Source organism: Oratosquilla oratoria, chromosome 39 (assembly GCF_046742065.1).
Source record: "Oratosquilla oratoria isolate Oo_2021 chromosome 39, ASM4674206v1, whole genome shotgun sequence".
In the NCBI taxonomy this organism is placed as follows: Eukaryota; Metazoa; Arthropoda; class Malacostraca; order Stomatopoda; family Squillidae; genus Oratosquilla; species Oratosquilla oratoria.
Genome location: NC_134815.1, coordinates 3,644,285 through 3,660,000, shown reverse-complemented (window position 1 = coordinate 3,660,000; position 15,716 = coordinate 3,644,285). Strand labels below are relative to the sequence as shown.

At 41.3% G+C, this 15,716-nt stretch overlaps 1 protein-coding gene across 1 annotated transcript in view; it reads left to right on the top strand.

The window, feature by feature from the left end:
* The window catches only part of hzg (CTD small phosphatase herzog), a 118,075-nt gene extending 106,032 nt beyond the window's left edge, over positions 1-12,043 (top strand). The window contains exons 2-5 of the mRNA XM_076176470.1: positions 1-5; positions 4,083-4,232; positions 6,029-6,214; positions 8,331-12,043. The exon at positions 1-5 is cut by the window's left edge and continues 231 nt beyond it. Coding sequence (XP_076032585.1) covers positions 1-5; positions 4,083-4,232; positions 6,029-6,214; positions 8,331-8,612 — 623 coding nt within the window. The 3' untranslated portion in view covers positions 8,613-12,043. The remainder of the gene's footprint in view (positions 6-4,082; positions 4,233-6,028; positions 6,215-8,330) is intronic.
* The last annotated feature ends 3,673 nt before the right edge of the window (positions 12,044-15,716 follow it).

The window sequence follows — 15,716 nt, the reverse complement described above, 5'->3', positions numbered from 1 at the left end:
TCAAGGTAAGCCTACTGCATCTTTTTTGGGGAGGGGAAAGGGCTCCTGGTGGTAATTTTCTCTGTAAGATATAAGGGACAAAGTATTGATTAATTTACTAGCTAACCTTACTTTGGATTTCACCTCCACTCCCTATTCTCCATTTCCAGCCACTTGTGACCCCAAATACTTAAAATTCTCCACCTTCTCTAACCTCTCACCTATTTCAGTCTTAACTATTGTTCACTATACTGGTTGATGGGACTCCTGTATTGCTCCTTCACCCAATTACTACAGCTAAGCACTTAGGAGAAATCTTCACTAAGGGTGTGTCAATTAATCGGCATCAGTGAATTTTTTTTTTTTTTTTCTCTTCTTTTTAAGAGTGGGATTCAGCTATGGTATCGGCAATGTTATGCTGATGCTGATGCTTTTAAAATAATAGTACAAGCTGGAGTAAATGTTAGAGCAAATTATATTAATTGTTAATTCTATTTTTGTATTTCTTATTAGGGAGAAATGTCAATGTACAGGTAGTCGTTGACTTATGACCTATGCGACTTAAAACTGATCGACTTTACGACCACGAGATAGTGCAATAATATTTAACAATTGATAGAGTAATAGAATTGCAATGTTATGTCTGGGGGTGCAGAACAATTACTCCGCACGCCACGAGACGCTAATACGATAGTTTTGGCAGGCTGCCGACAGCGTCAGCATCGCAGCCAGCTAAATATTCTTTCAATTTTTTGTTTGAAATAAAATCTTTCCTAATTTTGCATTGCATTTTGTATTTTTGTATTTCTATATGTTTTGCAACTAATAAAATGTAACAATATTTTTTTATGCCTAGGCTAGTTTGTCGATAACAGTATGTTCGGTACAGTACGTAAACGAAAAGAATGTGTTTTGAAATAAAAAAAATTCCTAATTTTGCCTTGCATTTTGTATTTTTATATGTTATGCAATTAAAAAATGTAACAGTAAAACTTTTTTATGCCTAGTCTGTTGTCGATAACAATATGTTCGGTACAGCATTTTATATTTTTATGTTTTGCGATTAATAAAATGTAACAGTAAACTTTGTTTATGCCTAGTCTGTTGTCGATAACAATATTTTCGGTACAGTACGTAAACGAAAAGAATGTGTTTTGAAATAAAAAAAAATTGTCCGAATTTTGCCTTGCAATGATTTTATTGTAACCAACAAAAAAGTATTTGTAGGTCAAAGATAACAGGACTTTATTCAGTATGCGTAGGCCTAGGCTACGTTTCCTAACGAAAATTATAAAAAAGTTAATGAATATTAAACAACGTAGCTCAAAGATAATAAGATTTTATTCAGTATGCATACGTTTCATAAAGAAAGTCTGATGGTAAAATAATAAAAAGGTTAGAAAATACTCGTACAGTATTAGATATCATAGGTTAAAGATGATAGGATTTTATTCAGTATGCTTATGCCTAGGCTACGTTTCCCAAAGAAAATCAGATAAAATTATAAAAAGGTTAAGAAATACTATACAACATAGTTCAAAGATGCTAAGATTATTTCAGTATGCTAAATATAATATACAATATATATATACAGTAACAAAAATATTTAAAGGGTAATATATACTGTATATATATATAAAGACCGACTTGCGTCCAGATCGACTTATGACCTGTCTGTCGGAACCGAACTCGGTCGTAAGTCGACGACTACCTGTAGTAGTATTGGGAGACCTATGCTAGGGTAGGAAATGAACCAATAGAGGGAGTGGTTGGGAAATGTGGAGTTCCAGGAAAGAATTGTAGTGGAGAGTTGATGGTGAAGATGTGTCTAGAAAGAGAGTTGATGATAGCAAATACAGTGTTTAGGAAGAAAGTCAAATATAAGTACACATGGGAGAGGGTGGTGGATGGAAGGGTGGTAGATAGAGCATTAATGGACTATGTAGTGATAGGAACATAATAGGAAGAGTTAAGGATGCACATGTTCTAAGGGGAGAGAGTGGGGGAATATCAGATCATTTTTTGGTGGAAGATAAGTTGAGAGTGGAGGATAGATGGAGAAAGAGGAAAAGGACAAAAGGTAGGGAGGTGCTTAGAGTGAACTGCTTAAATAAGAAAGAAAAGGAGAAGGAGTACAAGAAGAAGCTGAGAGAGGAGTGGGAGGGAGTGAAGGATAGAGTAGAACTAGGAGTGGAGGAGGAATGGGGATGGTTCAAGGACGGAGTCACAAGGTTTGCAAAGATGGTGTGTGGAACAAGGAGGATGGGAGGAATTAGAAGGAAGGTAGTGAGTGGTGGGATGAGGAAGTAAAGAAGGTTGTAGAAGAGAGAAGCGAGCTTTCAGAGATTGGTTACAAAATAGGATGAGGGAATCATATGAGAAGTACAAAGAAAAGAGAAGCATACAAGAAAGGAGTATTGCCTGTAGGTTTCTGCCTCCTCTTCTACAATTTATCATACCTAGTTACAAATTCATGTTTGGTTTTAACTTGGTCTGTATCCTCACTTTCCAGTTATCAAATTTGATTTGAATTCATGTATTGTTCTTGCTTGGGCTAAACCACCTATGCTATTCTAAGTGTTTAGACATTAAGTCTTTCTCGGATTGTTCAAACAACCTTTGAAACCTGTCTCAAGCCAAGAGATCTCTTCAGCCAATTTTGTCCATTTCCTTTAACGACTTGAATGCTGTAGTCACATCATCCCTTTCTCTATGATCCTTCATTGTTGTCAGACCAGTGCTTTCAGTCTCCTCATATGATTGATCTTCCAGGCTGAGAACCTGTTTGGTTCCCCCTTGTATGCTCTCTCTTTAGCTTATATTCTTACTTTGAATTTACCTTGACTTTACTTTGAAGCGCTTCTGCCTCAAGGGAGTGTTACTCCCCCGATGGAACTTGAGGCAAGGCCACAGGGTAGCCACCACCTTCAGTCTGTGTAATGCATATTATAGTCTTGGACAGATCAGGATTTCTCTGAGTGTCTTCATCTTCTCTTCATCTGTATAGTGAAAAAATGTTTCATTGTTCAGCTACCTCAACCCCACCCCCTCCCCACTTTTATTTATTTATTCATTTATTTATTTGATTTTATTATTTTCTTTCCATGTACCTTTGTTGAATCAGTCTTGGTTCTGTTTCTTCTAATCTTTAGCACATGTTTTTTTACTTCAAGGTGGTAAGTTTTAAGAAAAGTTTCCCATTTCTTCATAGTTCCATTGATATGAATGCCTTCCAGTCTGCTTCTTCAAAGAATTTGTTCAAGTATGAGAAGTTTGACTTGCTTGTGTGATTCATTCCTTTACTATTTACTCTTCTACTGGCTGAAATTAAATTGTTATATGGTCACTTTTTCTTATGGGGTAAAGGTATTCCAAAAGTATGAAAGGCAGAGGTGGGTGGAGTGAACATGATGGGGTGACCAAGGATGAGATGGATGGATGGGAGTGAATGGGGCATTGAACAAGAGGGGGGATGGGGGAGAAAGCAGGAGATAGGGGTGAGTGGAGAATAGCTGTGTATAGATGATACTGTGATACAAGGAAGGGAATGTGTAGGGGATGGGAGGGTTAGAGAGTGGTTATGCGTGAATGATATTTTGATACAGCCTGAAGGAATTTCTCACCATCAATTTTTCTGCATTAGGGGATGGAAAGGGGGGTCACCCATACTGTAGTGGCCTTGCTGTTGATGTGATGTGTCACACTGCATTGATTTTGACCAAGGGCAGTGGGCAGGATACAGGGATGACCTTTCATCCATGAGGAGCTAAGATGAGAGGGAGGAAGGGGTGGTGGATAGAAGTGGAATGGGTGGGAGTGAGTCTATGCCTTTTGACTTTGGCTACCCCCCTGGTAAGGGGGAAAAGCCCTTGGTATATGGATGGATGGCAAAGGTATTTCAAAAAGCCATGGACATCCAATTCTTTAATAAATAGCAGAGCCAACTTTGTGGGAATGTCATCTATTCTAACCTTCTTCACCTTCTTCACCCAGTTGATCATTGTGTTCTCCGTTGCTGTATTTAATAGGGTATTTATTATATTATTTCTATTGTAATATACACAGTATTCAACTGAAGTAACCATTTTTTGTTTTCATTCTAGCCAATAAGTAATGCAGACTTCATAGTACCTGTGGAGATCGATGGGACCATTCACCAAGTGTACGTTCTCAAGCGCCCTTTTGTTGACGACTTCTTACAAAAGATGGGCGAGCTGTACGAGTGTGTACTTTTCACTGCAAGCCTTGCAAAGGTAAAGTGCACATTATCAAGTGTTGTGTTCCTCATTCACTTAAAACTGTGGTTCTTAACCTGGGGTACCTGTACCCCCAAGGGGTATGAAACCTTGAATCCTGGGGGGGGTGGGGGTACGAGACATGATAGCCAGTGCAATGGTACTGTATATTTACAATGAGAAAGCAAAGCAAGGTTTGTATCACTTTTGGCTACCTTCCTTGTAACGGGGGAAAAAGCCTTTGGTATATGTATGTGCGTATGCATTGTATTTGTATTCAATGGGAGTACGAGAAAGTTTTCCGAGATATCAAGGGGCACTGAAAAAAGTTAAGAACCACTGATTTAGAATATAGTACAGGAATACCTCACTATATGACCGAGTGCTATAAAGTAGGTAAAACAAATTACATGAAAGCCCCAAGAGGCAAAAATTGAGGGGGGAGGAGATTGACAAGATCCATGAACACAACCCCCCTATTATTTACATGTAAAACCCACCTCGATATACAAATTTTTGCATTGCGACCAGTCAGCTGGGAACACAACTCAGTTGTATAGTGAGGTATTCCTGCACTGCAAAGTAGGTGATTCATGATAATCAGTAATTTTATACAGGAAGCTGCTACATTATTATCTTTTATTGCAAGTTAGTAGTTGTGGTAGAAGGGGAATATCAGGAACCAAGTTGTAGCACCTTCAGTAGAAGGTATTGTTTGATTGATCTTTTGTCCAGGCTGAACTGTAAGGGGGACCAGTGATGGGAACCTGCATGTGGCGATCCTGCAAGAGGGACAGTGAAAATGCTCATTTCCAAAACCTGACAACCCCCTCATTTCCATCAGGAGTTGCAGCCCTGAGGGGCTGACACTCCATCTCTGGACTGGGCCCAAGAGCTCTGTCTTTCAAATTCAGCTGCGTTTCTTACACCGTTACACACATGAAAAGCTGACAACCAACATTTGCTCTCCTTCCACCGCTTTCATCCAGTGTCAGAGAAACGGTCCCACGCTGACTGAGCGGGTTAGACCACCGCTACTTGTGGCGGTGGTCAAGGTGACAGTAGTTCGGACACCCTACCACCAGTTAGTTGTACCAAGGGCATGGTCCATTAAATTCCATGCTACAAAGTCCTCAGTAAGGGGGACAGTCCTGGTCTCCTGATAGGGGGAAGTTTGTAACATCATTAAACTGAATTATCATCACCAATACAACACAAACAACAGTCCAAAGTTTCTTTCTAGAGAGATCTGTAGGAGAGCCCAAGGACCTTTGCCAGCCACTCTATAGCTGCGGCTCTTCCACTTAGTGAAACTCAAGGCAATGCTTATTATCATTCTACTCCAAGAGTCTGACAGACCCCAGGTTGAGTCTTTGGTGAGAGTCACCAATTCAATGAAGCGGCCTTGCTGTGGATGTGCTGTATCTTGCGACACTGCTTCTGACCCAGAGCAGTGGGTGGACACTGCTTCTGACCCAGAGCAGTGGGTGAGATGCAGGGATGATTCATCATCCAGGAGGAGCAAGATAAGAGGCGATCCCCCACTCCATCCCCTTATGCAGAAAAAGAGAAGATGGGGAGAAATCCCTTTGGACTGCTTCAAATTATTTTTCACACGTACTCCCTCACCCCCCATCCCCTATCCATCCCCTTTCATGCATCACAGCATCATCCATACACAACCATTCTCCATTCACCCCATCTTCTGTCTTCTCCCATTCTTCCTGAACAGACATTCCCCTACAATAATTGTAAGGAGAAAATAATGACTATGTACACTATTCTTGTACTAATGGTTATTTTTATATTTTCAGTATGCAGACCCTGTAGCCAACTTGCTAGATAAGTGGGGAGTTTTTCGAGCTCGCCTTTTCCGAGAGTCATGTGTCTTCCACAGAGGCAATTATGTCAAAGATCTAAGTCGTCTTGGGCGAGAACTTCATAAAGTTGTCATCATGGACAATTCCCCAGCATCCTATATCTTCCACCCAGATAATGCGGTAAGTTCTTACCCAGCAGGAGAGCTAATATAATCTTATAAAAGAAAGGAAAAAAGTGTACGTATATACGTCAGGAGATGACACAGAGATTCTGCAGGATGATCTTAACAAATTGTTCACATGGTCGGTGAAATGGCAAATGAACTTATAGTAAGCGCTGATACTATCAGTTGTTTTAAGAAACGATTAGACAACTTTTTAGATGGGGATGACAGGTGGTGATGGATACGGAGCTGCCTAGTGTAGGGCTTATGGTTTCTTGCAGTCTCCTTCATTCTTATGTTCTTATGTTCTTAAGAGGGTGCGAACTCATACTCTTAATGCAGGTCAATCTATGATAGCTTGCATTCAATCAATCAATTAATCAATCAATCCATTGCCCCTGATCTCTCCTGCAGAAGACCTGCAGCCTTTAGGTAACCAACAACAGTCTTCAGGGAGGACCATAAGTCAATCAGGGATGATCTATTGTGTTGCTGTCATGGGATTATAATGATGGGGGACATTATAGAATGAGGTATTCTGTGTCTGCTGTGTGATGGTTGCATCTGAGGCAGTTTGAATCTGTGGTCAGGCCTACTCCTGTGTCGATGTGAAGCTGTTCTTTAAGTGGTCAGGAAAAAGCTCAATTAACAGCTGGCAAATGCTTTCCTCCTGTTATTACTACATGTTGGTGACAGAGAAACAGTCCTACATGACTATAACAAGCGACCAAAATTTCTTCCTGGAGATTTATAGGAAGGCTCAAAAACTGTTGCCATCTGTTGTGTGACTGTGTGCTCCAAGTCAGTGGGACTTAGGCAACAATTATTAATGTATATTTTCAAAGAGGTGGGGTGGGAAAGAATACTGCCACCATGTCTCCCCACTTGAGTCGTAAGAGGCGACAAAAATGGGACAGGGATTAGGACTAGGCATCCTTCTCCCTGTAGCCACAAAGAGGGCATTCCTAAAAAAAAGTAAAGGCAGAAGAGGGTCTAGGAGTTTTCCAACCACTACCCTAAGGTTTGGGTCTTTTAATGTGCGTGGATATGGTACAGATGAGAGTCAAAGGGAAGAGACGTCTCAGGCAGTAAGTTTGTGAGAAGAAAGATGGATGTGTTGGCATTCAGTGAAACTAAGTTGAGAGGGAGGGGTGAGTGTCAGTTTGCGAGTGTAGTTGGGAGGTTCTCAGGAGTGAAGAGAGGATGAGGGAGAGAAGGGGTGGCTATACTAGTAAGTGAAGAGATAGGTAAGCATGTAGTGGAGTGGAAGGTTTTTTCAAGGTTAATGTGGATGAAGGTGAAACTGGGAAGGGAGATGTGGGTTTTTGTAAGTGCATATGGGCCTGGTAGTGAGAAGAGTGTAGAAGAAAGGGAGGCTTTTTGGATAGATTTAAATGAGTGCATAGAGGGATTAGAGAGGAATGTCAATGTAGTGGTATTGGGAGACCTTGATGCTAGGGTAGGAAATGAACCAATAGACAGAGTGGTTGGGAAGTGTGGAGTTCTAGGAAAAAATCATAGTGGAAAGTTGACGGTGGAGATGTGTCTAGAGAGTTGATGATAAATACTGTGTTTAGGGAGTCGAGCATAAGTACACATGGGAGAAGGAGGTGGATAGAAGGGTGATAGATAGAGCATTAATGGACTATATAGTGGTAACCAGGAGTATAGTAGGAAGAGTTAAGGATGTACATGTTCTAAGGGGAGAGATGGGGGAATATCAGATAATTTTCTGGTGGAAGGTAAGAAGAGAGTGGAGGATAGATGGAGAAAGAGGAAAAGGACAAAAGGTAGGGAGGTGCCCAGAGTGAACTGCTTAAATGAGAAAGAAAAGGAGTACAAGAAGCAGAGAGAGGAGTGGGAGGGAGTGAAGGATAGAGTAGAACTAGGAGTGGGGGAGGAATGGGGATGGTTCAAGGAGGGAGCCACAAGGGCTCAAACATCTGCACAAGTGGCAGTTGGCGAGTGTACTTTAAATTATTTTTCTACGTGTTTTTGACAAATTGTCAAAAATAATAATTTTTAGTGTACTGTCCTTAAGTGAATTTTGTGATTTCTCTTTATATCTCTTCTCTTCTCTCTCCCTCCCCCTCCCCTCTGAATTACTGACTTCTAATTTTGATGAATTTCAGGTTCCTGTGTCATCCTGGTTTGATGACATGAGTGATTCGGAGCTGATAGACTTGATTCCCTTCCTGGAGACGTTGAGCAAGGTGGACAATGTGTACAGTGTCCTACGCAACTGTAGCAACCCCCTCAATAATCAACAGCAGCAGCAGCCCGGCTTCGGCAGCCCTGGCATGAATGCTGTGACATTATCACAAGGGCCTATGACGCAGGTCCTCCCGTCGCCCCAGCAGGATCAGCAGCAGCAATACTCGGACTACTCAGACACAGCCGACAACCCCTCATGAGGCCAGGACGAGGGGCCTCCTTCTCCTCCACCCGCAAGTGTTGATCAGGACCTCGATGATCAGCTTGAGGTGGAGGAGGTGAGGCTCCTCCCAAGTCAAGGTTCTTTGGGCACACTCGTGGCACCGGGTAGGGGGCAAGTGCTCTCCACCACTGGCTGATCATAGACCCATTTGGCACTCCCACCGCCACCACTACCACCCCTGCCACCATCCTTGCCACTTGTGTCGCTGCTTATAAGCTTCTCCTCGTGTGGGAAGCCTTGCAACCACCACCACCACCACCACCTCATCACTGCCACTGACCTCCTCCTTGAGGCTCAACATGCTCCTTTCACTGTGGCTGTGCACAGCAGTGGTGTGTGTGGAGCATTAGTGCTGTGGTGTGCAGATATTTAGTGCTGCTGTGATTGCTGCAGTGGTTGTGCTGCAGCCATTAAGATTGACTTGAGCTCTCAGGGCGCCAAGAAAGAGTGTCTCGTTCCAGTGCCCGGCACTGGGTTCTCAGTAACCACCAGCAAACATTCAGGAGAAGGAGAATGATGTAGGAATTATATTTTACAGAAAGAAATAGGAAAAAAGAACAGTGCTTTTAATGTGAGAATTATTGGATAATGCACTGTATATGATGGTGATGAAAGTTGGCATGGAAAAGTGTGATGTCACGTTCGTTGGAAGTACGGGCAATTGGGGCATTTTGAAAGTTGATCAGAATTGATGGTATGGGAAGAAAGCAAATGTATTTTTCATTTAGGGATTGTAATGGAGGCCGAGTGGGTGACATAAGGTATGAACCACATTAGTGATACAGTATCTTGGATACCCTTGGTGCTTTTACACACACATGCCTTAACACTTGTGCAGACATGTCTGTACTTGTGACACATACACACACACACACACACACACACACACACACACACACACACACACACACACACACACACACAACAATTTAAGAACAAACTTGATCTTGCGAGATACAAAAACGGGTCACCATGAGCATAGCTCCCCTTCCCGTATAATACAACTAGGTAAATACACACACACAAGAAAGAACTGGATGCGGAAAGATACAACTGCGGGTCCCTACAAGCATAGCTCTTCTCCCGCAAAATACAACTAGGTAAATACACACACACACACACACATGCACACAACATATGTGCACACACACATTATATTTAGACATTATACATAGACATGCTCACATATGCACATGGCTGTTAGCATGATGAGCTACCAAGCTGCACATCCAATATTGTGCTGTGCTCAATGTTAAAGTTTCACACCACCTCAAACCACTATAGCCCCAGCAGAGGGATGGGTGTGCAGTATGTGTGAAAAGTCACACTGCCACTTGTTGGACTATATGAGCTCTTAGCTCTCATCCAGGACAATAGTAGTTCATCATGAATCCAGCACATGGTCCAAGACCATAGTAAATCATATTCACACACACACACACGGACATACATACAGTATGTCTCTTCCTTTCTCTCACTCTTCCTCTGTCTCCTTCTCTCCCCCAGTATCTCTCCGACTCCCACTCTCTCCCTCTCCCACTCCCTACTCTCCTTCTTTCTCTCTCTTTCTCTCAGCCCCTCTTTCCCCCTCTCTGTCTTTTGCTCTCTCTCTCTTCTTTTTTTTGTTTTCCTGTCACCTTCCTCAAATATTTCTTCTGTGGCTCCACTTCTTTGGTGCAATATTGTTCTCAAGGATAGAAATGCAGGTTCATGGAGATGAAGTACTTGTCTCTTTTTGTATGGGATATTGACTGTAATTTTATGCAGTCACTATATCTGGAAATGTTACGGACACCCCAATGGACCAAAGACACTTGCCACTCGTTTATGATTGGAAACTAATCTCCGCATAAGGAACCATGCTGACCATGTTTCACTTCTGCTTTCCTTTATTTCTGTTACCCTTTTTAAATCTTCCCTTCCCACTTCTCTGGCTCCACCTCTTTGTTGTGATATTGAGGAGAGAAGCTCTGGTTATCAGCAACGAAATAGATTTTCTCTGTCTCTCATTCTCTCCCTTTCCTCTCTCTCTCTCTCTCTCTCTCTCTATCTTTTTTTTTTTTTTTTTTTTTTTTTTTTTTTCCTCCCCTGTCCTGTAGGCATAACTTCTTCCTACATAATTGTGTGTGTATTTTTATCCTGGTTACCTACTTACATGCTTATTGGTCATTCGTCTCGAACATTCCCAATACCTTTTCCAGGCTTTGTATATTAGCCATTTGAAATGGATATTTTGATGTTAATGTTATAAAGAATAATACAAAAATTGTTATGCTATGTACCATAGATGCTGTATACAATCAACACTGCTTTCCTACAGAGACACTTACACACCTGACACGTAGAGGCCAACTTCTATCCCAAGTCCCTCCATCGGGTTCCGTAACGTAGCTGATCTGTTTGTCAAGAGAAAGAGTCCCATTGAGTTGATTCCAAAGTGCCAAGTGACGAACACTCATCATATCATAATGATAAGCCGTGTGGAGGAGAGCAGTAACAGTTGTATATCAACATGCAGCTCCTTATTATTATTATTATTATTATTATTATTATTATTTCTTTTTCTTTTTCTTCTTTCCGTAAGGATAGACTAGCCCGTGTGTGATCACCTCTTCTTGACAAAATGGTTTGTTGTGTGCCAATGGTCTTGTCTTAGCTGATCCAGTGTTACGATTGAAGGCGGAGACAACAAAATCACCCGTCAATTTGATCTGCTTTCAGGTTAACTCAACTTAGGACGATGGTTTGGGGCAAAGAATGAAACATTGCCTCCATGGTATCCTCCTTTGTTGCTTAGATAAAAGAAAAAAGAAAAAAAAAATGTGATTAGATTTTGAGAGGACAGAAATTACCCTTTGACACTTCGTTTCAATGAAAGATTCTAAGGAGTGTAGAAAAATGATCCTTTTGTTGCCCCAAATGTCAAATCAGTTCCAGTCCCCATGGCTTCACCTCTTTATTTTCCCCATCCCACTCCCTTCTGTCCTAGAATTACTATTATTGTAATAATTTTATTGTAATTATTTTAATCAGTAAGGTATAGCTATCAGCTTCGTTTTTTTTTTTTTTTTTTTTTTTTTTTTTTTTTCCGTAGGGTGACAGGGACCTTCTAATTGTCATAATTACCTGTGACTGTCTTTAGAGGGGATGAAGTGGAGGCTTGAGTCTGTGGGAAGGGTCACATCAGTCTTCAGGTCCTGACAAGACGTGAAGCACCGGGTCCACTCCCAGTCGGGGTGGATTGGGTTCATCCCAGATCATTTCTTTGCTCCTCTGTCATCATCATTGTCGTCATCACCGTCATCATTGTTTATCACCTCCCTGAAGTTAATGATATACGTCCAGCCTACGGGCACAACTTTTAAATTTTTGCAACCACAACTGCAATTCCTCCTGCAACTTTATATATATATATATATATATATATATATATATATATAAATATATATATATATATATGTATATATATATATATATAATATATATATGTATGTATGTATGCAACTGCCTTTGAACCAAAATCTACAGCAAGTACTTATAGTTTGACAACTTTCCTGTAACATACTGTAATTGCTCATCTGCAAGGACTGCTACGACTAATACAACCGGTACAAGTTGCAGAATACCTATAAAAGCTAGACCCTTGTCAAATGGTGTGCTGTACTGCCACTGAATGTAAGCCTGCTGGTATTTGTATACTGCTTATGCTTGTGTTTCTATAACTTCGTCACAACAAACTTTTCTGACGCTCCTGTGATCAAGGCATTGATAGCTGACTGTGTGTGTGTGTTTGTGTGTATGTGCATGACTGCATGTGTGTGCTTACCTGATTGTATTCACCTAAATAGTACAGGAAAGGAGCAATGCTTGGAGGTGTCCTGGCTCTTATTCTCCAATTATTATAGTTTCAACTGTATATATGGTTCCAACATGGGTTATATCCTTATTTTCCAATTATCATACTTAAATTTGAATTCATGTATTGTTTCAGCTTAGGCTATATCGCCTAAGCTTTTTCCAAGTACTGTATTTATGCATTGTGTGTGTGTGTGTGTGTTTATTTTATGTAGGTGTACCGTATGGTAGGAGCAATGCTCACGGGGTCCCATTCCAATTATCAAACATAAATGAGAGAGAGGGAGTGAGAAGGAGAGAGAAAAGGGAGAGACCATTATCAGTATCAGCATCAGGTCCTAGTACCATCCAAGTCCTGATCGCATACCTGTGAGGGACATATACACCACACCTGTCTGTTACCTTCTTTAGAAATTGTTATCCCACTTGCTGATTTGTTCTCTGCACTCTTCCAGTATCCAATTTGATATCTTATCAGATCCTGAGGCCTCCCTTGTTTCCAGTCTTTGTAACAATATAAGCACTTCTTCCTTTCTCACTGTCATGTCCTTCATGATCACATTCTCTCCATTCTTTTCTGTCTTGAACTCTTTGTCCAGGTCTAGCAATGACTGAAATCTTTTGTTTATTATTTCAGCCTGTGCTCTTGTGTCCTCATATATCATTCCTTTTCAATTTGGATGCTCGTGTTTTATGCTTCAGCTTACCATTTACAAATTTGTAAAACTCTCTCTCTCTCTCTCTCTCTCTCTCTCTCTCTCTCTCTCTCTCTCTCTCTCTCTCTCTCTCTCTCTCTCTCTCTCTCTCTCTCCCTCTCTCCCTCTCTCTCTCCCTCTCTCTCTCTCTCTCTCTCTCTCTCTCTCTCTCTCTCTCTCTCTCTCTCTCTCTCTCTCTCTCTCTCTCTCTCTCTCTCTCTCTCTCTCTCTCTCTCTCTCTCTCTCTCTCCCTCTCTCTCTCTCTCTCTCTCTCTCTCTCTCTCTCTCTCTCCCTCTCCCTCTCTCTCTCTCTCTCTCTCTCTCTCTCTCTCTCTCTCTCTCTCTCTCTCTCTCTCTCTCTCTCATATGTTGTTATGGTTTTCTAGCATTGTTCTCTTGTATGCAGATGACCCAGCAATGATAACTCAGCACAGTAAATACAAAATGGCAGAAAAAATAACCAGCTTGAATAAACTAGACCAATGGATTAGAAATAATATAATGGAAGCCTCACCAGTGATGTTCACAACAGACAAATGTAAAAAAATAGATATATAATTAAAAGGCCAAGTCCTTCCATCAGAGAAAAGCCTAAAAGTCATGTCCTAACATTTGATACTCATAAGACTTTCAGCCCGTATATCAAGGACCTGACAGCAAAAATCAACAAGAAAACAAACCTCCTCAAATCTGTCGCAAGCATTGACTTCGGACAACAGAAAGAAACTCTAAGAACCATCTACAAGCAGTTCACAAGAACCCCTCAACTATGCTTGCCTCCACAGCATGATTCCTAACATTCGGCAAGATAAAGACAACTTGAAGATTTTACAGAATGGAACACTGATAGCAACAACAGGATGCACCCAAACCACCCTAATTGGACACCTGCATACAGGAAACTAGATATCCACCCATCACACTAGATTTCATAAGCACCAACAGAAGATGACAAAAAACTACCCCTGCAGCATATTACTCATGTTTATAACTACCCTTGCAGCATATTACTTAAACATTTATAACAACCTTCCACCTGTGCCACACACAACATACATGCAAAACATACATGCTTAGATCACTAAACAAACACACCAGGACAGGTCACCAAACTCCATACTCCAACAGCAAACCCCAGATATAAGCCCCACAGAAAAAAGCCTCGCACACTTGGTAAGAACCACACTGGCAAGCTTGCACTCGGGACACCCCCCAGCATTGAAACGGCATCAGCACAGAATTGGCCTGGCCACAGATTAAAACTGTCCTAGATACAACCGCCAGACATAGGGATCAGAACACCTCATTCTACAGTGGCCCACACAAACAGTCCATAGACAACACTGTGTATCTTCCCTGGGTCATTTGTGGACCTTCCTGAAGGCTGTTACTGGTTACCTGAAGGCCATGGGTTTTCTGCAAGAGAGACCAGGGGCAACAGATTGATCATTCCTTTGTCATCAGTTACGTGCCCCCCAAACCCCCAAACCCCCGGTGTGTGTGTGTGTTTGTGAGATAGAATATGAGTATGTATGTGTTGTTTCTTACTGCATTGTCTCTGACCCATGGCAATGGGCAGGATTCAAGGATGACCCATCATCCATGAGGAGCTGAGAAGGAGGGGAGTGTGGTGGATGGGAAAGGGTATATGCATTTTGACTTGGCTACCTCCCTGGTATGTGGGAAAAAGCCCTTGGTATATAAATAGATTATTATTGCTGCTGCTGCTGCTACTACTAGTGCTACTACTACTATTACTACTACTACTATTACTACTATTACTACTACTACTACTACTTACTGTTACTACTACTGTTACTACTACTATTACCACCACTACTACTACCACTACTACTACCACTACTACTATTACTATTACCACCACCACTACTACTACTATTACCACCACCACTACTGCTACTACTATTACCACCACCACCACTACTGCTACTACTATTACCACCACCACTACTGCTACTACTATTACCACCACCACTACTGCTACTACTATTACCACCACTACTACTACTACTGTTACCACCACTACTACTATCATCACTACTACTGCTGCTATTGTCACCACCACTACTATTACTATTATTACCACCATTACTACTACCCTTGTACTCTTCAAGCCTGACCAACCTTACCATAGTAATGAAAATACAAATTCAAGATCAAGAGGTCTAGATTATGAATCCGAGTGGTAGGGAGATTCTTTGAAAGTAATATTGCACATCCATGGCATCATGCAGCAGGTAGGATAGTATCTTGAATACAAAGATTTTCTGTCAAGTACATTACTACTACCATTTGACACCATAGCAGTACAAATACTGCTTGTACTATCCCCTTTGACCAAGGTTTCAGTTTGTAGAGATCACTGAAGTCGAGTTATATTTCCTACATTTCTTCAGTATAGCAAGAGGTTGGTATGGTATCGGTTGACACTTTAACATATATACCATTTCTACTACTACTACTGCTATTACTTGTTTCATTTTTACTTCCCATATTGTTTTGTTCTTATG